We start from the raw sequence: 24,650 nt of genomic DNA, 5'->3' as shown, positions 1-24,650 counted from the left end.
ACATATAACACAATGGAATACCATAAAAGGAAAAAGTCATTTTCCTAAATACTACAATAAAAATTTAAATGAATATGTCATGGTAGGATCACTATAAAAATGTTTTATGTGCTTGGAATGTCACAATGGTAAATACTTTATATTTGTTTTAAAGAACAAAGCCAGATAGAGAGCTGTCACAAGGAGGTTTTTTTTCTTTTCAAAAATGACATGTGTTGGTTTTATATTTTGAAGAATTTTATTTTCATTACCTCAAACTTGGAAAATCCTTAGAAAATCTTACAAAAATATAAGAAAATTGTATAATCCTAAAGTTGAGAGGTAATCACTGAAGATGTTTAGATATATTTCCTGCCAGTCTTTTTCCTATGCATTAATTTATAGTAACAGAGATAAACTGCATCTATTTTTTTCATTTACTGTCTTACTGTGACCATGCTCTCAGTGTTAAGAAATTTTAAGAAGGCATTTTCCTTCATTGTGTGCAATCTCATCATCTGTGGGTACCACATTTATTTGACTGTTCCTTTGGAAGTGGGTGGTTTTCAATTGATCTTCCCCAGTCAGCATTTCATGGTGATGACCTGATAATGCTCAAATCACAGGCAGCTTTAGAACAGCCCTGTGAGGAAAGTGTCCTGCCATCTTCTTACAGATGAGAAAAATCAAGACCACTGAGAAGTCTTACAATTTGGAGACAGTTTTACTTCCTAAACCTTTCTTTTCTCAAAGTTCTTTGACCAGAGAAGCTTTTCGGATAATACTTACACATTCGTAACTCTCAGAACTAGAGCTCTATGAAGCATACTTTGGAAAACCTCAGGGATTTTAAGCCTCTGTTTTATATCTAATGGCTTATGAACTACTTGTTTACTTAACTGATATCTTATTAGATTTGTGAAACCAGAGTGCTATTATGAAATATAAATAATTTAATGGTTATTAGCATGTATTCAAAAGAGAAACCACCATATGCTCTCCCCAGATTTTCTATTAACTTCAACATTACATTCATGACTCTGAATTGCCATATCGTGTTTGACCTTTCAGAACTGTGAACATTCAGACTTAAAACCCTCGTTCCATTAGTGCCCATTAAACTTGTTTGTGTTTCATGTAACCTACAGGTCTTGCACGAGCAAAGTCCGTCCCCAGCCACACATACTCCAACGAAGTGGTTACCCTGTGGTACAGGCCTCCGGACGTGCTCCTGGGCTCCACAGAATATTCCACCTGCCTTGACATGTGGTGAGAAACGGAAGCTTCACTCTGCCTAGTCTGTCCACTGTGCTTGGTCTGGGTCAAGCCTAGACAAACCTCCTAACAGTCTGAATGAAGATTAATGGTGCGTGGGCAGGAGTGTTTGCCTGGGTGTCACAACACTGCTGCGTTTTTTGAAAACCTGATTGGGAATGCTCTCTAATCAGAGTCTCCTTTGCAGATGGTGTCTGGTAATGGTTCTTGATCGACAGGGGCAGAGACATTTTTCTAACTGTCAGTACTGAGTTTTCTCCCTAGGGGTCTTAGTTTGTGGCTTTATTTCGTAACAAGGTTATCTGTCTATACACACACACATATATATTTCAAATTTCAGCTGTGTTGGAAGAAACCGTGGGCATGCTTAAATTCACAACAAAGCTCAGATAAGTGGTCTGAAAATTTTGTTGAGACTTAAGCGCTATATCTCTGAAAACTGATGGTGTCAGTTATTCAAAATGAAGTCAAACAATTACTGAAACTTTAGGAGGGCCTCATTGTCAGGTAATAGTTTAGCAAATTTAGAAGTCCTCAATAGAGGTTCAGTGACTGGCAAGAGCTAATGTATAATGAATGGTAAAGTGTGCTGACTTGCCCATAAGGAGAGGTCTAAATCAAGTGATCAAATAAGTGATCAGCCTTCTTTTTGTCATCCAGGATGGGCTTTCTAGTGATCATTCAGCTTGTCCTTTATTAACAGAAAAGTCCTTTTTCTGAGCTCATGGTTGTGTTCAAAGTAAGCAGCTCACACAGTACATGGCTCTTTTATGGTAGGAATCATCTCTTCCCTGAATTATTATGCACCCATATATAGACTTGAACTACACGTTCATAGAATGTTTGGCCTCAGAAAGACTTCAGCATGTGGTGTGTATCTTACTGCTGTGTACTTACTTCACTGCTGTATCTCCAGTCATCTTGGCTTTTAGTAAATGAGACTCTGATGAGGCCTGGCTGCTTTTCTGATGTTTTGGATCCAAAAATTTGAGGCTGAGAAAACAGTCACATTCCTTGCTATGTAGGGTACAGTAACCTTCATAATTTAGATTCCTGCAACCTCCCTAGGAATGGGACTTTGGGATCTATAAAGCCACTAAAAATATATGCTGCTTTTTGTGTACACATGGATGTATTTATTTTTATGGAGTGTAGATCTATAGCTTTCAACAGAGCTATAAATAAATCTAGGTCATCCAACATCTCAGATTAGTTGTCATAAGTTTCATTGTGCCTTGTAAATAAATCCATTACCACTTTAATGATATTGTAAAACACCGAGAGTAAAGATGATCATCTAACATTGAGGGGCTTGGCTAATTCACTTTTTCATCACACTTTCTGACTTTGTGTGTGGGTTGAGGAGGGCAGCAGGGAATGTCGTTTACACAGTTGGGGTTTTTTCCCCCCATAAGACTAGGCTGGGATTTGGGCAAAATGGATATTTAACACATTAATTGTAGCCGAGGAAGAGACTGGAAACAAGGGCCAATGGCGGCATCAGGATGTTACTTCCCAGCTTTCTCACTCTGTTCCTGCTTTCTGCCTCGTAGTTGAGAGTGGCTTGGCAGACTCAGGGTCTTAAGTTTTGGCATGTTTTTCTCTGGTGTGTGTGTGCATGCGTGTAAATTCTAGATTGTCTTTCAATGAGGTCAGTTAAGGACTCTCTTAATGAAACATAGTTTGCAACCATTTGTGGCTTGGAACCAGTTTTGTCTGTTACTTGGCGGTTCAGTGAAGACTGTACCCTCATCATCAGGTGAAGCTGTCTTTTATACGCCAATAGATAATTTCCCCCAAACCCTTACGAAGTGCTCTTTAAAGTGCAGAGAATCACATGGGCTGGGACTTGCTAATATACCGGTCTCTTGATGTGTAGTATTTTTTCCAGTCTGAGCCTCTTTCCCACTCCCATTTCTTCATTTATGTGCATGTGCATGTGCACATTTGCATGTGTGTGTGCATGTGTGTGTTTATTTACTCTGCTGGGGGAAGCGCTCTGTGGCAATTTGCTTTGAACACAGACACAATGGAAGCAAAAGAAGAAGACTGTTATGTAAGTGAAAGGGTTGAAAACTGATAGAAAATAGTAGACCCCCAAATGCCCTTTTGTCTACATGCCAAGATTATTCATTGCCAAAAACAAACAGCAAATGTGTTAGGTTTGAGCAGTTCCCGTGCCTATTGGTTCTTCACTTCTAAGCTCTAAAATCTAAGTTATGCCTGTACTATGCCTGTCATTATGAATCTGATTTCATTCCAAGCCTATTCCTAGAAGCCATTTTGTTATTATGGTGTAAGGTAAAATGGATGTGTGTTTCCAGCAGAGAGAGTTCACAGGGCACTGATTTCTGCCTAATCAGTGACATCGATGCTGAGCATTCAGGGACTTAGAAATGGGACCATAATTGAGTCATGGCTCAGCCGCGCCACAAAAGAAGTGCAAATATTAACCCATGGACAACGGCAGGGAGGCAGGTGGCAGTAGTGTCAGGCTCTTTTTACAGATCATTTACCATCCTTGGGCAGAAGGGTAGTAACTAAAAACTAACGATCCCTACAGGTGTTAGGTTTTCCAGTTTTCTGTTTAAATAGCCACAGGCAATAAAAATATTAACGAAGATACATGCGCATGAGCACTGTCAGCAGGTGATAGAAATCAGAGCTGGCCATGTCCTTGCAGTCTGTAATACTGCTCTAATGTACAAATGTGCTGTGCCATTTGAGGACTCATCGAGACAGACCGTTTTTGATACCTTTGTCTCCCTCCATAATGGAGGATGTAAGCAGAAGAATCGCATCTTGGTATAACTTCTCTTAATTCTTGGATTTTATAACTCTTTGAAAGTCAAGGCATAGGAAATCATTGCTAAGCTTCCAAACCAAAAAAGGCTTTTACCAAGTTCTGAAAATCATATTCAGAGAAGTGCAGATGTGAAAAGCAGCTTATCTAGGCCACTGTTCCCTGGCCAGGGAGCTCTGCTCCAGCTCCAGCTGTGGAGGTCACTGCTGTAAATAGGCCTTATATGCCTGCATACAGGCTCATCAATATATTCAGAACTACAGTTGTTTTCTAAAGCATAAGGTCACTTGGGATCATTTTAACAGATTAATTTTTAATATAGAGTGACTAAGTTATGTCGCTAATAAATGATTATCACAGTGCTTTTGAGGGGCCAGAATAAAGTAGCACTACCCTGTGGTATCAACCACAGTGCTCCCCAACACAGCGTGTAAAGAGAGATAGCGTGGCAGTCTCTTGCTTCTATCATCTTTTAAAAGCTAATTAACATATTAACTATGCTTGTCAAAATGTGGGGCAAATCATTTATAAATAAGCCTGTCAAATGTAATGAGATTGCATATTAAATCACTCGTTTCTCTATTACATCTCTGATTTAAGATTAAAATTAATTTATTTAACATTGTAGCAGCTGTGTGGTTAGGAAAAAAATTTCCATACCAGTCTTTATAGAGAGAAGTCTGTGTCAAAATTGATTCTGCATATATCAGAAAAGAAATTACCTGTTCACTAAGTATTATAAGTCCATTTAAAATTACTTTTTATTAAGTAAGCCTAATCATCATATACATTGGCAATATCTAAAATCCTGTCATCATCTTTAATACTCTCTCATGAACCAAGGAAATATATATAACAAAATAAGTTTCCCTACCAGTGTCTTAGTAAAGACAATCATAAATGAACCCTACTACAGCTCCACCCTGAATATAAATTTAATATATATAAGGTCCTATGTCTTAATTTGAAATTTGAATAATGAAAATAGTAAAAACAATAGGTGCTTTTATGGAATACAAACTGTATTCCAAGCACTGTTAAGCTTTTTAATTACTCACCTATTATACTATCATGCAGTTAAAGAAAACAACCCAGAGAGACTAAATAATGTAGCTAAGGTCATAGTGTAAATGGAGCCAACATTCAAACTCAAGGCCAACCTTCTCAAAGCCCTTTCTCTTTATAGCATATTACATAGTGTCTTAAAATTGTTAATAAAAATTGGTCTGTATTTTACTACTGAAGTGACTAAAAACACAAATACATTATAATTTCTGTTTTATAATTTAGTTTATATTCTGAGCACAGTTTAAATACAGTAATGGCTGGCTTTCACTCTTGCTGAACTCTCTGCCTTTCTCTCCTGACATCCTAATATTCTTGCAGGTTCTGCTATCCAGTTTTATTCGAGGAGGATTTTTTTTAATAAATTAAGACATAAATCATTGGACTGAACACCTTTTCTGAGGACTAGTCAGTATCTATGCTGCCATTTAATTTCCCAACTCCTAGTCATTACTCATTTACCCTTTCTGCTAAAATGAATGAGTCTATTTTAAGAATGCTAGTAACAATGAGAATTTGAGTTCATGAGCTACATAAAGTCATCTATCTGTCAACACTGTTTGCACATTTTCTAATTAGTCAGGTTATAAGACCAAGGAGGACACGAATTAGTCACTTTCAAGTCTAACAACTCTGAGCTTCTGAGAGCTACCCCGACAATGCACGGTACAAGCAACTTGTTGGTGTGTCCAGGAACAATGCAGTAAAATGCAAGAAGAACAACAAACACTGTCTACAGTCAGAAGGGCATCCAGGAGGTTGAAAGCTGAGCTCATGATGGTAGCCTTGGTTTCTGAGCCCAGTCCCACAACTTAAGTCTTTAAAAATTAAGATAACTGCATATTGGCCGGCGCCGTGGCTCACTAGGCTAATCCTCCACCTAGCGGCACCGGCACACCGGGTTCTAGTCCTGGTCGGGACGCCGGATTCTGTCCCAGTTGCTCCTCTTTCAGGCCAGCTCTCTGCTGTGGCCAGGGAGTGCAATGGAGAATGGCCCAAGTGCTTGGGCCCTGCACCCCATGGGAGACCAGGATAAGTACCTGGCTCCTGCCATCGGATCAGCGCGGTGCGCCGGCCGCAGTGCGCTGGCCGCGGTGGCCATTGGAGGGTGAACCAACGGTAAAGGAAGACCTTTCTCTTGTCTCTCTCTCTCTCACTATCCACTCTGCCTGTAAAAAAAAAAAAAAAAAAAAGATAACTGCATAGTTTCTGATTGTGCCAGGGCACCTTTGAGAGTAAGAATAATTCTACATAGGACAATCTGCATGGGACAAGGGTTTAACTGAATGGCTCCCTTTGTCATGGTGCACTAGCATAATAATTTGTTTGACGTCACTGCTCAGAAGAGACAGTGCTTTCAATGTTTAATTCACACCTGAAAACTGCTGACTGCAAACTCAAATTCCTCACACCAGTCTTATGTTGCATTGCCCTGTAATGGATTCTCTCCTTGAGTACAATTCTCTAATATTATTATATGGTATTTAGAATGCCTACTAAAGTGCTGAATTTAGTGATGGTTTTCGAATGCTGAAAGGAAGCAGTTCTACTTTCCTATCAGAAGTCTAGTATGGTTGTGGTTTTTATATCTTATTGTTTGCAAGTGTGTGTGTGTTTATGAAATATGGCATTTATGTTTCCATGGCTATGCTTGGTCATTTATTAGTGATCAATTAGCCCAATGATAATACATAAAATGAGGCATTATATGTAGTCTTTACAACTAAAAATTTTTAAAAACAAACAAAAATTCACCTATTTTGACCAATGTTAGTGAAGCAGTTGGCTACCTCCAAACTGGTTTATGGATAATTTTTAAATAGATAATTACAGTGACTAATTTTCATGATATTCTTTTAACCCTTGGCTTGGCAAAAATCATTTGGTCTGGCACTGCCAATGCCAAAGCAACTGCAGGCAGAACCAGATCTTCAATAAATCTACAGCAGGATAGTTTTTAAGTTGTTAAGTTAATATGGCCTGTGAATGATGTTATAAATACCCAAATGGCCCTTGGCAGTAAAAGGTTCCCCACCAATGTAAATTAGAGATTTTTGGCCCAGGATGTTCTTACTTTGTTTTAAAAAAGAGAGAGGGAAGTTTCAGTTATGGGACTTGGGCATCCTTGGGTGTCCATTTACTTCTGAAAAGGAGGTACTATGAATCCACTCACTTAGGAGGGAGTGGTTGGGTTATCAGTTCATCATATGTTGCTTGGGCAAAGTCCTGGACTTTCCACTGGGAGATCCTTAGACCTCAGGCCATGAAGGCCTGGTCCTCAAATGAAGCTGGAAGAACAGAGCTGATGGTCACACGCACTCATGGTATATTTTCCCCTTTTCAGCTCCATGTCTAGTCGCCTGCCACCTCCACCCCTCTCGTCCCTGCTCCAACTTTTATCTTCAATTTGAGGCCTTTGGGATGTCATTGAATATGCCCCGGTAGTATGTGTTAGAGGTGGGGTGAGGGGTGGTCAGAGAAGACCTGAGGCTCAGTTGTTCTGTGTAACGAACTCTGTCCTCTCTCCTATTTGTAGCTGTCAGGCTCACCTTCATACTTGGTTAGCAGCTGCGTCTTCAACTCCTGAGCCTTTCCTGAGTTGCTGTAGGTAAATACTCTCAGTTGAAGTTGTGATTTTCCCACCTTCATCCATATCTCCTAAAAGCAGCTTCTCTTATCTACTTCTGTAGTTTGAAATTTCATTCCATAACTGACACTTCAGTCAATTTGGAGAGGAAAGGAGGTCTATGTGCATTTCACCTCCTATCTTGCTCTTGCAGATCATCTAATATTTGTGCTTTAACTTTATTTTTTTAAGATTTTTATTTATTTATTTGATAGGTATAGTTAGAGACAGTGAGAGAGAGAGAGAGACAGAGAGAGACAGAGAGAGACAGAGAGAAAGGTCTTCCTTCCGTTGGTTTACTCCCCAAATAGCCACAACGGCTGGAGCTACACCTATCCAAAGCCAGGAGCCAGGAGCCTCCTCCTGGTCTCCCATGCGGGTGCAGGGTCCAAGTACTTGGGCCATCCTCTGCTGCCTTCCCGGGCCACAGCAGAGAGCTGGACTGGAAGAGGAGCAACTAGGACTAGAAACCGGCACCATTTTGGGATGCCGGCGCCACAGGTGGAGGATTAACCTAGTGTGCCACGGTGCTGATCCCTTGTGCTTTAGCTTTAAAATAGGGTATTTGCCCTAGAGAAACTGGTGATTGTGCTTGGACACAGATTTGAATGGCAGGTGCCCATAGGTGGGAGTCAAATAGCATAACATAGGCAGAAGTAACCTCTTGACTCCCAGCATCTTCGTGTCATTGTGGATATTTGTAATCCATTTAACATTAGTCTGTTAGAAAGAAAGAGAGAGAGAGAGAGAGGGAGGGAGGAAAGAAAGGAGGGAGGGAAGAAGGGAGGGAGGGAGGGAGAGAGGGAGGAAGGAAGGAAGATGTAAAGAACTTGAAAAGAAAGCCATAGGCTAGTTGATGAGCCAGTGATGGAGTGAATAAAATGAGAAGTCATAGGGTTTGTTTGTTTGTTTGTTTGTTTTTCAGATTTATTTATGTATTTGAAAGGCAGAGTTACATAGGCAGAGGTAGACAGAGCGAGGTCTTCTGGTTTACTCCCAAATGGTCACAACAGTCAAAGTTGGGGCAATCTGAAGCCAGGAGCCTGGAACTTCTTCCAGGTCCCCTACATGGGCGCAGTTGCCCAAAGACTTGGGCCATCTTCTGCTTTCCCAGGCACATTAGCAGGGAACTGGATTGGAAGTGGAGCAGCCAGGATTCAAACTGGTGCTCATCTTTGGGCTGCTGATACTGTAGGCGGTGGTTTTAACCACTACGCCATAATGCCAGCCCCTATAATTCTTAAAAAGGTAAAATTTTGACATGAGTTGAAAGAGAGACTGCAGAAAGTTGTCTTTTTGATCCATGGCATGCTTGAATCCAATGTAAGCCTGCTGTCTAAACAATCAAAAATAATTTCAACAAATGCTCCAGCCAATAGAACATTTCTAACCCAGTGAAGGCGAAAAGGTGGACTGTTAACTCATGCACAGGAAGACATGACTGAAAAGAAATGATTGGAGAGAAACTAGAAGCCTCTCTCTACATTCAGAAGGGAACCTTTTTTTTTCTGCCAGGGCCTTTGAATATTTATAATATCACTCGTGGGCCATAGAAAATTATCAACTTAAAGATGAGGCTGCTATAGATTTAGTTGAATCCAGAGTTCTGCCTGCCGTCGCCTTGGCAGAGCTGAATGCTCTCACCCCTGCATGTGGAAGCAGTGAAGAGGCTACAGTGTCTGCTTCCTACCGCTCATGGACAGATGGGAGGGAGGGCTTCCGTGCCATGAAGACATTTGTAGATTAACTTCTCAAGACACTGCATGATCTGGAGGATACTTTAGTGAAGACTCCTTTTTCATTTATGAGTATTCTGTTGTATGAATTAATAGAACTAAAATGTTCTAGTTTTCATGATTTTTAGATGCTCTGCTTATGTAATTAAAAAGTTAATTTTTTTTTCAATGTCACTCTTCAAATATAGTATCTGTTGATTCCTACTGGTAAAAGATGTCATTAGAAAAAAAAAAGAAAAGAAATAAAATAAAATAATAATTGTCAGAGTTAATTGAAATAAGCCATCACTAGCCCGGAATCAGCCTGCTCAATTCATTTAGAAAATACACAGAACATATTCATAGCCCATGGCAGGTACTTAGGACTTAATAATGACTGTCTGTGGGAAACTTACTGTTTGCCTACACACATGTGAGTAGTCCATCTTTTGAGATGACATTTCATGTTTCTCTGTGTTTCCATGTGAGACAATGGATTCCAAGAGTGGGATGTTTGGATAATTGTATTTTCTGTAGAGCTTATCTTGATTGATAATTCAAATGGTTCTTCCTATATTGCAAGCTTTTATTATGTTTACTTTTGAAAACCAGATGTATTCATAGAAACTCAACAGACTAAAAACTGTATTGCAGGAATTATATAAACTTTCATTTGTCATATTTAATCCCAACATGTTTAGTTTAGAAATTGTTTCAGAATTTTGGTAACTCTATGAAATCAATTCATAATTTTCTTTTACTGTTACTTTATGCCAATTTTATATGCTCCCAGATCCAAAGATGCCGTGTTATTTTTTCCAGACTTGGTGGTGATAGAGGAAGAAAACAAAACCTGTGGAATCCTAGGCCAGCCCTCTTTCCACAGAGATCTCTCTTATATAATATTCATTCATCCTTTCGTTCAGCAGAACCTTACAAAATGTCCATTCATTCAGCAAAACATTACTTAATTTTCAAGAGCCAAAAAGACCTGGTTCCTGGCCCTTAAGAAGCACCTCACAGGACTAATCTGCTAAGCAATTCTAAGGGGCATTTTTCAGTTGTAGTTTATGTGCAGCGGAGTCAACTTTGACAACATCCCAGGGCAAGTCTGAGGATATTCCAAGAAGCCTACTGATTTCACCAAAAATGGACCGTGAATGATTTGCAATGGAAAGGTTTTTACCCTCATATCTTCAATATATTATCCAAGATATTGCATAGTGGTCAAATAGTTTACTGACAAATATCATGCATCCTGTCTTACATCTTGTTAGTAGTACCCATTTCAGCAGTCTTAACTACAGACCATTTGATGACTGGAACTAAATATAGCAATTTAACATACTGTAAATTGAAGTTCAGAATTCCCTTATGGAAAAATAATTTACATGAAAATTCAGCAGTGATTTCCTGTCATGATTTGCCAGATACAGTTTCTCAACGAAGATTGCTTAAGTGTGTCGTTTGCTTTGATCTTTTAGATAATTACCCATGAACAAATTCTTTCCTAATACCCTACATTATTGGACAAGGATTACTTCACTTGCAGAGAAGCCTTAAAATATGACTTCTTTGTTCTGCATCAGCTGTCATGTAAGCAGGAATTAAAGATATGCAAAGCTCATTAGTTTGTTTTTTTTTTTTTTCTTCTTCATCATCTTGGAGAAGTACTGTAACTTTTAGTTGTTTTTTAAATTTTTATTTTTTATTTATTTGAGAGACAGTGCAAGCCTCCATCTGCTAATTCACTCCCCAAATGCTTGCAGCCACCAGGAGCCTAAGCCAGTACTCAGGTGCTCAATAGGGTTCCCCCAGTTGGGTGGCAGCAACCCAATTATTTGAGCCCTCACTACTGCCTCCCAGGGTCTGGATTGTTGGGAAGCTAGAATTTGGAGCTGGAGCTGGAAATCTACCTAGGCACTCTGACCCAGGAAGCAGGCTTCTTAACCACTGGGCTAAATGCCCACTTGAGCTGGAAGGGTAGTGTTTTCAATCAGTTGTCAGAATTTCTCTTTCTTCATTGGTGTACAGTGCAACACTTAATATTCCTCTGCTGTTTATTGCACTGTTTTGCATTTTCCAATTTTTCCCTTATAGGACATTTTCCATTTATTTTTTAAATTTAATCGTGACTTTTTCTGGGTATTACCATTCTTAATATTCCCAGTGGTCTTTAAGAGTGTAACCTCAGGTTATTATTTTAAGGTTCTATCTCTGGGGTCTTCATTATCCAGAGAAGTCTAGTTTGAATTTCCAAACATTTGAAGACCTGCATAGCCATCTTATTTTCAGTGCTGGAGTAATGGTGTTAAGACTTCCATGTTCCAGGAGAGACTTGTTGTGTTCTCTGCCCAAACCTCTGCATTTTGAAGACTTTATTTGTTTTATCTTAATAGTCTCTAGTATTTGTATCACCTGGGAAGAAAACCAAATTTCCATCTCTGCTTCCTCTTTTTGGGGGTCTGACACATTGTTCAAATTGTGGAGGCAGCATAGCACAATGAAGGCATCGCTGGACCAGGATGCAGGAGATAACAGTGTTTGATTCTGGGTGGTTCTGGGACTGAAACTAAGATTTTTAAGGCCACTAAAAAAAATCAAAACATGGTCTTTGGCATTCTCTAAGGTGCCTCCATCTTTACATTTTAGCCTTCGAGTAAACTGTGCTGCTAGACCAGGGTTTCCATGGAGACTGCTGGAATTCCTTCAGAGTCTCTTTAAACGAAGAGGTATTTTTAGGGTTGAAGTATTTTGCTTAAATTACTTGATTGATTTTTTAGTGTTTCATTTCATATTGTTAATTATAAGTCAAATGCCTTCTCTACTATTGTCTCTTGTGTGCACTCCTCAGACTAATGTATGTAATTCTTTCACTCATTCATTCATTCATTCATTTTAATGCTATTACTCCACATTTTGTCCCAGGCACTAACTATGTCAGGTGCTGGGATCACTAAGATGAGAAGGATCCATTTCTGCCTTCCAGGTCGTGGAGGAAAGCACAGTGCTGAGCTGTAACACACGTGTACATTCAGTGGCATGGTGGCTGCAAGGTGAAGGTGATAAATACATCTTTGGTGGATCGCTAAGGAGATGTGGGGGTCAGGGGAGGCTCCACTCAGTGCGAATGAGCTCTGCCTGTGTTGTCAAAGTCACCCTTTTAAGTTGACAAAGCTGAGGTTGGAAGACAGGTGGATCATGCAAGGGACAAAACGGTATCACTAATAAAACATCTGATATTTGTGCTTGGGGTGGCGGATGGGGCTGGGAAGCAGGTGAGGAAAAACAAAGGAAAGGAGGGAGGGAGGGTGGGGGAGAGCAAGATGGAGGGATATTTAGGAATACTAGCAAGTGACAAGTTGGTAACTGAATACACAGAGTAAGGGGGAAGCAAGGGTTTCAGATGATTCCTGAATCTCTGGTTCAGGCAGGGGACCAGAAAACAAAAATAATTATTTAAAAACAACAACAACAACAACACACAGACACATACAAATGCAACTGAGAGCATATGAGCAAAAGTTACCATTGGAATGTAAGGGGTTGGTGCTGGTCAGCATTTGAGAGGACTGGTCCTTGTGACCTCACTTAGTCTTGGGGAGATGTGGGCTTTGATGAGGGGCCGCCAGCTGCCTGTCTGGTGCCTCCTGCAAGGTCAAGAGCAGCCACCTGCAACTACACTGAATTGCTTTTGCTTCGTGTATTTCATTGTTTACTTTTGTTTAATTCTATTCTGATATGCTTAAGTTGAAAACACAACTTCTTTGAACTGTAATTTTGTTTCATAGTTTGAAAAATAAATCTTAAAGTTTTCCTTTTATATAAAAAATGTATTGTTTTTAATCTAACGTCTCTAAGATGGTCTTTTATCCATAACTAGGGTTTTGTTTTCATTCCCTGAGAGCCAAGTACTCCATAGAAGTATTTGACTAAGATATATTGGGTCTATCTGTGCCTAATGAAGCACTAACCAGAGTAAATGATGAGTGACAGTTTAATCAATTCAGTTCCTTCAGTAGTCACCAAGGGCATGGTGGAATGTAATTTTTTAATCTTTCCCCTTTCAAATACTGTGCATGGCGAAATGAAAAGCTCACATCTGTTATATGTAATACATTTTCAAAAAAAGGTTGTTTTAAAAAATATTTTGATCTTTTAGACCTCCTAGGGAACAAAACTCTTTGGTACATTTTGTAGCTAAATCCATTACTTCAGAGAAAAGTGAGACAAATAAATGGCTACCTTTGTGTATCATAACTCAGCTTTCAGTGTGTAATGGTATATTTCAGTGAAGCATGGCTACATAGGATTGCCTATTAGGTTAATTAATATGGAACCTTTCTGAGTTAGTATTCTATCCCCACAGGTTAATTCAGATTGTATTTCACATTTAATCTACCTTATTTTCACTGGTTTGCTTTTTTTCTTTGTTCCTTTGACTGGAACCAGAGAATTCAAATCTGAGTCAGAAGCCCCCTTGGTCCTTTTAGATTCTCACTCTTCAATATCTGATTTTGAGAACAGTCTTCTCCGCATCACTGGGAAGCTTGTGAAAAATGCAGGATATCAGCCCTGCACCCGTACCTGGGAAAACAGAACGCAGACTCCAGCAAAACCCCGCATGGTCAACATACGCATCACAGTGCTCCCAGTGTTGTTGTTATTGTCATTATTATTATTCTTGGGATGAACACAGGCTTTGAGGAGATTCCTGGTACCAGCATATTGTTGACAGGGGGAAAAGGCAGAAGAACTGATTCACAGCGAGTCGTGGTTCTGTTCACCTGTTGGCCTTGTGTCAGATGCAGGTTCATGGTATCTTTATTTGCAAGCCTCCTTTATAAATGTTTTGATCATGTAGGTAGTTCTGAACAACTCTGATTCTCTGAACTTGGGTAGAAGCCTCTTCTAACTTTCAGTTAGGGGAATCTACGTTAGGGGAGACTCTGGGCTTCCCTACCACGATTGTGTCCTCGGGTGGGCTGTGATCCCCTCTGCACATGTCGAGTGTGTGGGCCATGCTGTGTGTGCTGCTAGAAGATGCTGTCACTTGAGACTGAAGCTAGCATTTCCTGGGTAAAGCTCTTTGTCCTGAGGAATGACAAACCTTTGCTAAAATTAAAATTAAATTAAAAACTAAAACTTGGATTTTTTTTTAGTTGTATCATGTTTTCAGATATTAAAGTTTTTTCTGTATTGTCCATTGAGATTGATCCTAATTATTGCCTTGAAGCTTAGGGAAGAAGGAGAACAATGTTTGATTTTTGATGTTTTAGCTAAAACCAAAATTGGCAGAAGGTCTACTGATAAATAGTAACTTCTAGGTCCTGTTGCATACTGCTTCATGAGGGATAATTTTTATTGGGTTAATGATCATCTTGTATATACAGTTATGTCTTTGTGAGAAAACCGAGTTCATTACACATGAATTTTTACGTATCAAGTACGGGTGTTCTTTGCATATTGTGCTGCTGGATGTCATGAATTGTCATCCTAGTTGAAAGATGCAACGTTACCCTGCACCATAAAATTGCAACAGGACTTTAATAAACATTGGAATGTGTATGAGCTGGTCGGTCACTTTCCTGACCTGACTCCCTTTCATTCAAGTCTGATACTGTTGCCGTATTGCCACAATAGTCCCCTCAATCATTTGAAGGTGTCTTCAAAACAAAGGTCGTAGATCTGAGAAAGGTGATGATGGCTATGACATTCTCATGTAAGCAAATAAATTACAGTGGTAGAAAGGCTCATGGATACCGTGGGGTTAGGAAGGCCCACCCAGTCTGAGAGATTGGGACATGTTCCCAAAGAAGTAACACTGAATTTACGTGCTCCTACTCTGAGGGAGACAAGTCCTTCCCTGTTTTTTTGATCTCTGCATCCCATACACTACCATCCTGGTGGTAAAATGCAAACCTCTTAGCACAGAATGAGGATTTCTGCTCTCTTTTGAACCCTTTATTCCATGTCCGCTTCAAGGCCTAACAGCAAACGGCTCTGTGAAGCTTCCTTAGTTACCTGGAGTGCCCCTTGCCCTCTGCTGGCTTCCTCACTGCATAATCCACCCGTTCAGGCCCTGGTCTTCAGGGGTGTGGGTCCTCAGGCCCCATCCTGAGTAAGGCATGCTCGCTCATGCTCCTTTGCTGTCTTGGCACTATGTGAAATACTGAATATTGGAATTATTGTGCTTATAGCATATAGAACTGTGTGTAAGAGATGTGGTAGAGATTTCCCCAAATTGACAACAGTCCTAACAGTTTACATATCCTTCCCTACAGTGAGAAACAAAACTGAAAAATTTCCGTTAGGAAAAACACCCAAAACCAGTGTCATCTTCATGCTAGAGGAAAATTTGTTGAACATTGGATAGCCAAGATTGCAGAAAGAAAAGTATCAGAAAGGCTCATCAGTTAATAATAAATATTAGTTTATTTTTCTAAATTTTTTAATATATTTTCTTTAAAAAGCTGTAATGCCTTTTAATTTTCTCACTTTAAATTCACTTTTATACCCAGTTTTTTATTCATAATTTTATATATTTTTTCATAACAAAAACTCAAACTCTTACTTTCAGACCTAGGAGAGCATCTGTACTTTTTTGTACTGAAAAAGAATCATCAACTCTGCTTAAAATCTTGTTTTGAATTTTGATGAAAAAGTCATTTGCATGCTTGTGACATAAAATAAATTTGGGATTTTTGAGTTCAAAAGAAATAAAAAATTTGTAAACGTGGGTGGTTGTTTAATGTATCACCATACCAGGTAAGTAGTCGTAAAATTTGAGTTTGAATACACTGCATTCTTTGATACTTTTAATTGGAAGCTTTTGTGACCAGTACTTATTCTTGAAAAATTTAGATGAAGTGGGTAATAATTGCATAATTACTCATGTTCTGAAAGAAGCACCAAATTAGGCATTTCCTGATAGAAGACTGTATATCACAAGTACAGTGTTCAAGTGGATGGATTCTTTCTCAGTAGACCGCTCAGTGCAGTCCACTTCATCCATCCAGGGAGAAGGGAGCCCAGGACTAATGAGGGCTGGAAAGGGAATGGGGAGATAAACAAGAAAAGCAGGCGACAGTCTCTTCATATTAAACCGAAGGGCTTTTCTTGCTATTTGGCAATAAAGATTGTTCCAGTAATAAAGAATTCTATATTAATACATTGATTTCTTTTACAATTCTACTTTTTATGTTTTCTTTTGTGTTATATTTGTCTTTTGTATGGCCTTTAAGTCTAGCTCTTTCAGTTTCACTAGTAAACCCTCAAGCATTTTGGAGAAAGATGGTGTCGTAGGAAATATCCATTAGAAATGAAAGTTGACTTTCCATGGGCTTTTTAGCTAGATCCAAATGCCTTAAGGGCTGATTCTGAGGCTGTGGCAAAAAAAATGACCTAAATGAAAGATCTCTGTGAGTGAGATCCCAATGGAAAGAAAGGGCCATCAAAGAAGGAGGTACCTTTCTCTGAAGGGAAGAGAGAACTTCCATTTTGATTGTGGCCTTGTCTAAATAAGGTTGGAGTTTGTGAACTCAAGAGGCTTTCATAGCCTTGGCAGCTCATGACAAGAGCCTTGGGTGGTTACTGACGTCATAAATAAGAGTGTCAATTGTTAAATCAACAACAGGAGTCACTGTGCACTTACTCCCCATGTAGGATCTCTGTCCTTAATGTGTTGTACTATGCGAATTAACGGTAAAACTGATATTGAAACAGTACTTTATACTTTGTCTGTGTGGATGCAAATTGTTGAAATCTTTACTTAGTATAGAGTGATCTTCTGTATATAAAGATAATTAAAAATGAATCTTAATGAAGAATGGGAAGGGAGAGGGAGTAGGAGATGGGATAGTTTGCAGGTGGTAAGGTGCTTGTGGGTGGAAGAACTGCTATAATATAGAAGTTGTACTTTCAAATTTATATTTATTCAATAAAAGTTTTCTTCAAAAAAAAAAAAAAAAAGAAAAGAAATGAAAGTTGAAGTCCCCTAGCCAGGCAAATCAGAGCCCATAGAAATGCTGTATCATTTCATCCCAACTGAATAGAATTGCTGTACAGATTTATTTCTTAATTGTTCTCAGTACCACACTGTGGAGATGATACAGAGTACACACATTAGTAGTAAAAGAAATTGTAACAGTAATGCTAACACAGCAATACTTACCTCCCCAGCTACCTTAGCTGTGTACATGGTGAGGTACCCATGGCTTCCACTGATGGTCTTCCCACATGACTGTAAGGAAGACAGTAGAGTATATTCTGAATGTGAATAAAAGGAAGCTGTAGTTAGCTATTTAAGGTCCAAGTTATTGGGGTAGGTCTTTGGTGCAGCAGTTAAGATGCCTCTTAGCAGGTGCCAGTGCTGTGGCATAGACTAAGCCTCCCCTTGTGGCACCGGCACCCCATATGGGTGTTGGTTCGTGTCTTGGCTGCTCCTCTTTCAATCTAGCTCTGTTTATGGCCTGGGAAATCAGTGGAAGATGACCCAAGTGCTTGGGCCCCTTTCCCCGCTGTGGGAGACCTGGAAGAAGCTCCTGGTTTCTGGCTTTGGATTGGCTCAGCTCCAGCACTGCAGCCAATTTGGGAGTGAACCAGCAAATGGAAGTCCTTTCTCTCCCTCTCTGTAACTCTACCTCTCAAATAAATCAATAAATTTAAAAAAAAAAAAAAAAAAAACACCAAGATGCCACTTGTGGTGCCTGCATCCCACTCCAGAGTGCCTAAGTTTGAGTCCTCACTCTGCTTCTGATCCCAGCATCCTGCTAATGCACATTCTAGGACAAAGTAGTGTTGGCTTAAGTAGTTGGGTCCCTGCCAGCCCCGTGATAAATCCAGATGGAGTTCCCAGCTACTGGTCTCTGCCTGGCCCAGGCCTATGTGTTGTAAGAATTTGGGGAGTAAATCAGTAGTTGGGAGATTTCTCTCTATGTGTTTGTGTCTTTGCCTTAAAAATAAATCATAAGTAAATATTAAAAAGATCCAAGATATTTTATATATACTTGAGTAAGAAGACAATGGAAATGCACATCAAGGCTATGTTGTGGCATAGCAGGTAAAGCTACCACCTGGAACACCGGCATCCCATTTGGGTGGCAGTTTGAGCCCCAGCCACTCCACTTCTAATCCAGCTGCCTGCTGATGTGCCTGGAAAAGCAGTGGAAGCTGGACCAAGTGCTTAGGCCCCTGCACCCATGTGGAAGACTCAGAAGAAACTCCTGGCCCCTGACTCTTAGCTTTGGCTTGGTCTCCCCTAGCATTGCGGCCATGTGGGGAGTGAACCAGTGATTGAAGATCTTTCTCTCTCTCTCTCTCTTTCTCTCTCTCTCTCTCTCTAATTCTGCCTTTCAAATAAATAAATCTTTTTAAAAAGCACAAACCATAAAGCAAAAATGATGAATTAAGCCTTATTTTTTAAAAAATGAAATGTACTTCAGTAGTCTTAGAAAATAATTCTTGGCAGAGCAATTTGGAAAATCATAATACTGGAATTTTAAATAGTCTTAACCAGACATCTAAAGCCTTAGTATTTATAAGCATATTATTGCATTTAGTATGTTAATAAAATAATTCTTTTCATACTATCTTGTCTGTTCCATCTGAATTGAATACAGATTAGATTAAAACACATCTGCCTAGCACACTGATTTGAAATTATTTCTTTACTACTTTAATAATAAAATTATTTTTATGGCATAAAGGAGTATTTTTTTAGTCCATTTGACCCAACTTGAGTTTAATTTAAGTAGAAATTATGTGGAATAAAGAGAAGAGATTTCTTCAATGTTTAATTCAAAACATTGTTTATATGTAACTGTGATAACAACCAGAGGAGCTATAAAGAAATAGGTCACTTTCCCTTAATCTTCAGGTTCTAAAATAAGTTAGACAAGGGTTTCCTTATCCTAAATTTAATGGGATTGCAGCAGTAGAAGATGGCCCAAGTCCTTGGGCCCCTGCACCTGTGTGGAAGACCAGAAGATGCTCTTGGCTCCTGGCTTCAGACTGGCCCAGCTCTGACCGTTGTGGCCATTTGGGGAGTGAACCAGTGGATGAAAGACTCACTCTCAATGTCTCTCTCTCTCTCTCTCTCTGCCTCTGCCTTTCAAATAAATAGATCAATCTTTAAAAAAAATCAACCCTGAATTTAAAATAATTTGGGAAATTGTCAGGAGTTAGAGAGATCTACAAGAACCACCAGATTTTCTAAACATCCAGGCCTCCAGATGACAGGAACTAGGTCAATTCAGGGAACTTTGCAGGAATATGTGACCATTCATGCTAGTACTGTGCCGTTAACAGGACTTAGCCCACCTACCCACTCTGGTCCTTTGCTCTCCTGCTCCCATCTGACCTGTTCTCCAGAGTCCCAGCAGAAGGATCTAACTGGCTCTTTGCTCATCCTGTGGATTGTTTGGTACTGTTGGGTAGGTGCAGTCTGCTGTGATCTGAAAGTCGAGCTCCCCAGAATCGCTGGATTGCCAGCCAGATAGGAGCTGAGAGCCCTGCAAATTAAGCTAAGAGAAGAGGTGGATCATAGTAGATAGCTGTCATATTGATTAGGGACTTAACCAGTAAGTTGTCTTGTCTACTGGAAGGTGCGAGGAAGGCTTCATGGAGGAGATGGCATTTAAGTAGAAATGTAGAGGCTGTTTGAGCTATCAAGAGCATATAGGTGCAGAAGGAGCAGATTCTAGGTAGAGAAGCAATTTGCAGTAAGTGGTGTAGATTTTGGCTTGGCACTCGGGTAGTTCAGTCTGGCTGGGTGCTCTGCAGCGAAGCTGCCCTGAGTCATCCAAGCAGGCATGGCTGTGCCGGCTCCAGCCTAGACTGAGAGAATCTCTGGGGTTTATGGCTAGAGCATTTGCCATTTTTGAAAGTTCCCTGGATTCTGATGCAAAAATGACTGAGAATCATTGGACAGCTAATGATTGCAATACCTATGAGCTTTGCAAAGCAGCAGTTAGGAAAGGATGTCAGAACAAGACTGTGGAAACCATGGACAGTCTCAGCTATATCCTGAAAGTAAGGAGCAAGTCAGTGGTGTTTTCTGTTTCTTCGGTGACTGCTGTTTTCTGAGAACTGGGTAGCTGCCTCTATTTAGAACACCCTGAGGGCGATGGACAGAGATGGGGCAGGAGGAACATTAGGGGATCTAGGTGTGTGTTGCCTGGCACGGAATAATGTAATTTACTTATTGCTTCTCCTCTGTAGGGGCGGATGTTTTAATTGCAGGTTTAGTTTTCAAAGCAGACTGCATTGAAGTTTTTTAAGGATTCTTTCCTGTCTCTTTAGGGGAGTCGGCTGCATCTTTGTTGAAATGATCCAAGGAGTTGCTGCTTTTCCGGGAATGAAAGACATTCAGGATCAACTTGAGCGAATATTTCTGGTAAGTTCTTTCAGAGTGCGTCTGAGAAAACGTAGCTTCTAATTAATTGCTGAGTGAGGAATCCTATAGTTGTCTGTGGATCATAATTTAAAACCAGTTTGTTGTCACATTTAGTTCTGATGTGTCTTTGGACCTTTGAAAAGGCAGGGATTAGTTAAGAATTGTATCTTTAAACTCTCACACATGAGTAATGTGTCAGCATGGTGGGGAAGAATACAATGTGACTGGCTGTACAGAGTGTTGGGTTGAAAGTGAGGCCCTCACAGAAGCATTCGATATCATTTGCTTGGATACCCACAGCCCTTCAAGTAGGTGGAGCTTAACTTCTGCCAGCTCCCTGCCCCGCCTTTGATTGTGGTCTCTGATTAATTTTCTCCTGGAAAGTAAACTATACAAGTGGTGGGCCTGAGGGAGGATGGTAACTTTACAGTGGAGACCCCGAGCCGACAGTTCCTCGTTGTTGGGAGTGGGCATGTTGGAAGCAGGTCCTCTTGATGCCGTATGTAGGCTCTTACTCCCCAAACCATAACCCCAGTCTGGTGTGAACTACATATCACACAGACCCCATTTGGAATACCTGGACAGTACTCCCCAAAACTGTTACCGTCATCAAAACCAAGGAATGTCTGGAAAACCTTCACAACCGAGAGGGGTCTGGGGAGACATAACTCACAGGGATCCCGGACAGGAACACATTAGAAAACAGCTGGGGACATCCAAGTAAAGTATGGCGTTCTGTTAATATCATTGTGTCAGTGTGGCTTCCTTAGTTCTGACAGAGGCAGTATTAATGTTAGCATTTAGCAAGGGGGAAAACTGGGTGAGGGGTAGACATGAACACCTTCCTATTATAGTTTTCTTATAGACTTTCTGTGTGTTTAGAACTATTCTAAAATTAAATGTTAAATGTTTATTTAAAATCATGAAAATATGCAAAAAGCAAATCTTCTGGTACCAGACTTTCTAGGTTAGCACCCAGTTCTGTCACTTTTAGGCTGCGAGACCTTGAGCAAGGGACTTGGCGGCCTCCTGAGTCTTCGTTTCCCTGTGTGTGAAATGAGAGATAATTATAGCACAAACCTCACTGGTTGCTTTTAGGACTATGACTGACAGCAAATATAATATAAATTGTTGTTATCTTCATTGCATCATGTGGGCTGATCATATAAATCTGTTATTGAAAATACAGAATCAGAACTATACAACTTAAGGCTTTTGCTAAAAGAATTCTAACCTAAGGGCCAATGCTGTGGCACAGAGGGTTAAGCTGCCACCTGCAGTGCCAGCTTACCATGTGGGCCACTGTTCCAGTCCCAGCTGCTCCACTTCTGAACGAGCTCCTTGCTGGTATGCCTGGGATAGCAGCAGAAGATGGCCCAAGTCCCTGGGCCCCTGCCACCCACTTGGAAGGCCTGAAAGAGGCTCCTGCCTCCTGGTTCTGCTTGGGCCAGCCCTGGTTTGTTGCAGCCATTTAGGGAGTGAACCAGTGGATGGAAGACCTCTCTATCTCTTTCTTTCCTTCTCTGTCTATAACTCTGACTTTCACATAAATAAATCAATCTGGGGCTGCCACTGTTGGGAAGTAGGCTAAACCTCTGCCTGCAGCACCAGCATCACATATGGGTGCCAGTTTGTGTCCTAGCTGCTCCTCTTCCAATCCAGCTCTCTGCTATGGCCTGGGAAAGCAGTAGAAGATGGCCCAAGTCCTTGGGCCCCTGCACCCGCATGAGAGACCCAGAGGAAGCTCCTGGCTCTGGGCTTTGGATCAGCCCAGCTCCAGCCGTTGTAGCCATTTGGGGAGCAAACAAGTGAATGGAAGATCTTTCTATCTGTCTCTCTTCTCTCTGATTGTAACTCTACCACTCAAATAAATAAATAAAATATTTTTTTAAAAAATCAATATTTAAAAAAAGGAGGATGTTGAAAGAATCTGTGAAGATGACTAAGTTTTTTCCAACACAGTCTTTAAAAAAAAATTCAAACTAAATATATTGTAGTTACCATTAACAACATACTTTTACCTTCTGTGATAAAACTCCTGTATTAAGTCATTTAGGACTATGTCAAGAAATGTATTTTTTGGTTTATCATTCATTTTAGTCATGCAAGTACAGCATTAAAGTATGGCTATCATTAAGTGTAAGAACTGCTAGTTTAGTGATGTGGTTTGAGACGCCATTGCTGTTACATTCACCTCGATGCCAGTGATTCAGTCAGAAGAAAAGGAAACTGGAAACTGAGAAATCGAGGCAAGGGTGATTCCTGCATGCGATGTCCTACATCCCAATGGGTTCCTGTACACCACCGGCAGATGGACAAACAGTGGAATCCCTTCCAAAGAGACCCTCTTCAAAGGGTGATCCTGTGTGTTTTTTCTCCTCCTAGAAACTATCTGTATTTACTTCCTTTCATTTCATTTATTTGGTATCTGTAAATTCTCACACCCAGGTGTCAAAATGACTTCTTATGATTCTAAAATAATGCATATTCATCTTTATAATGGAGAATTCCCACAATGCCAAGAAGCATAAAAGCTGAAAAAAGACTCATTGCCCTACTACCCAGAGAAGCCACGTTTTGTCTTTTGAGATAAATCCTCCTTACATTTTTTTGATACATGTTTTACACAGGTGATTCATTCATACTTGCTGTGCATACTTAACAATGCGCAATGAGCACTACTTGTTAAAAAAGAAATTCAGAAGCCTGCCATTCTTAGTGACAGGTGAGTGCTGATTCTGTTGTGAGGATGAGACGTTTAGTTAAGGAAGCACAATATGGAAGACTGTTTGATGATTCTCACCATCATAAAGTGCTGCCAGAATAATTAAGAATGATTATTAGACCGGCAAATCTTGAATTCAATAAAATTGTTTTTCCTGAGTGTGTTCACTGGTTTTTTTGTTTGTTTTTTGTTTTTTGTTTTTTGACAGGCAGAGTGGACAGTGAGAGAGAAAGAGACAGAGAGAAAGGTCTTCCTTTGCCGGTGGTTCACCCTCCAATGGCCGCTGCGGCCAGCGTGCTGCAGCTGGCGCACCGCGCTGATCCGATGGCAGGAGCCAGGTACTTATCCTGGTCTCCCATGGGGTGCAGGGCCCAAGCACTTGGGCCATCCTCCACTGCCTTCCCTGGCCACAGCAGAGAGCTGGCCTGGAAGAGGGGCAACCGGGACAGAATCCGGTGCCCACTGGTTTTACACATCCATCCCTTCATTGAAAGTCATGAACCCTTTCCTTCTCCTTGTTCCCAAGAAAATATTTTATTGACTTCATTGAGATTGTATTGAGTCTGTTAGGAAGAAATGACACATGAGATCTTCAGATAGTCATGAAAATGCGTATTATGAAAACCTTTTAAAATGGATTTCAAGATATTTGGCAGCAAAATAAACTGATGTTTTACTTCCATTTTCCATGAACTTTTGAAGTACGCTTATGTAAAATTGAGTTTTTCCATCTAAGAATAAATTATTTACGTTTTGTGACTCCATAGCATAAAGGTACAGTTTTCATCAACATTTTTCCTTTTCTTCTACCCTCGTTGCCCTTTTCATTCAGTGATTTTAAATTATTTTTCCAAAGTTATTTACTTAGAAATATAATAAACTTTTTCAAATATTTTATCATTTTAAATGGCAGAGGAAGGAATTTTAATGGGCGGTAGTTTGGATTGTATAGTTTTTATTATAAACTATCTCTTCAAATATTTACCTTTTTAATATATTCAGAACTCAAACATGATGATAATACCACTAAATTGTATTCTGAGAATAATTTGCTAAACTTTGACCCT

General features: G+C 40.0%; 1 protein-coding gene across 12 annotated transcripts in view; it reads left to right on the top strand.

The window, feature by feature from the left end:
* The window catches only part of CDK14 (cyclin dependent kinase 14), a 742,587-nt gene that overhangs the window by 501,180 nt on the left and 216,757 nt on the right, over positions 1–24,650 (top strand). For all 12 annotated transcript variants that reach the window (XR_011382804.1, XM_070058416.1, XM_070058421.1 and 9 more), the window contains 2 exon segments: positions 1,128–1,248; positions 20,765–20,858. Coding sequence is in view for 11 of the 12 variants with exons in the window: in XM_070058416.1 (XP_069914517.1) it covers positions 1,128–1,248; positions 20,765–20,858 (215 nt within the window). In the remaining variant the exon portion in view is untranslated.

This window comes from Oryctolagus cuniculus, chromosome 16 (genome assembly GCF_964237555.1).
Source record: "Oryctolagus cuniculus chromosome 16, mOryCun1.1, whole genome shotgun sequence".
Taxonomy (NCBI): domain Eukaryota; kingdom Metazoa; phylum Chordata; class Mammalia; order Lagomorpha; family Leporidae; genus Oryctolagus; species Oryctolagus cuniculus.
Note: the sequence above shows the minus strand (reverse complement) of the source record. Positions and strands in the feature narration are given on the sequence as shown.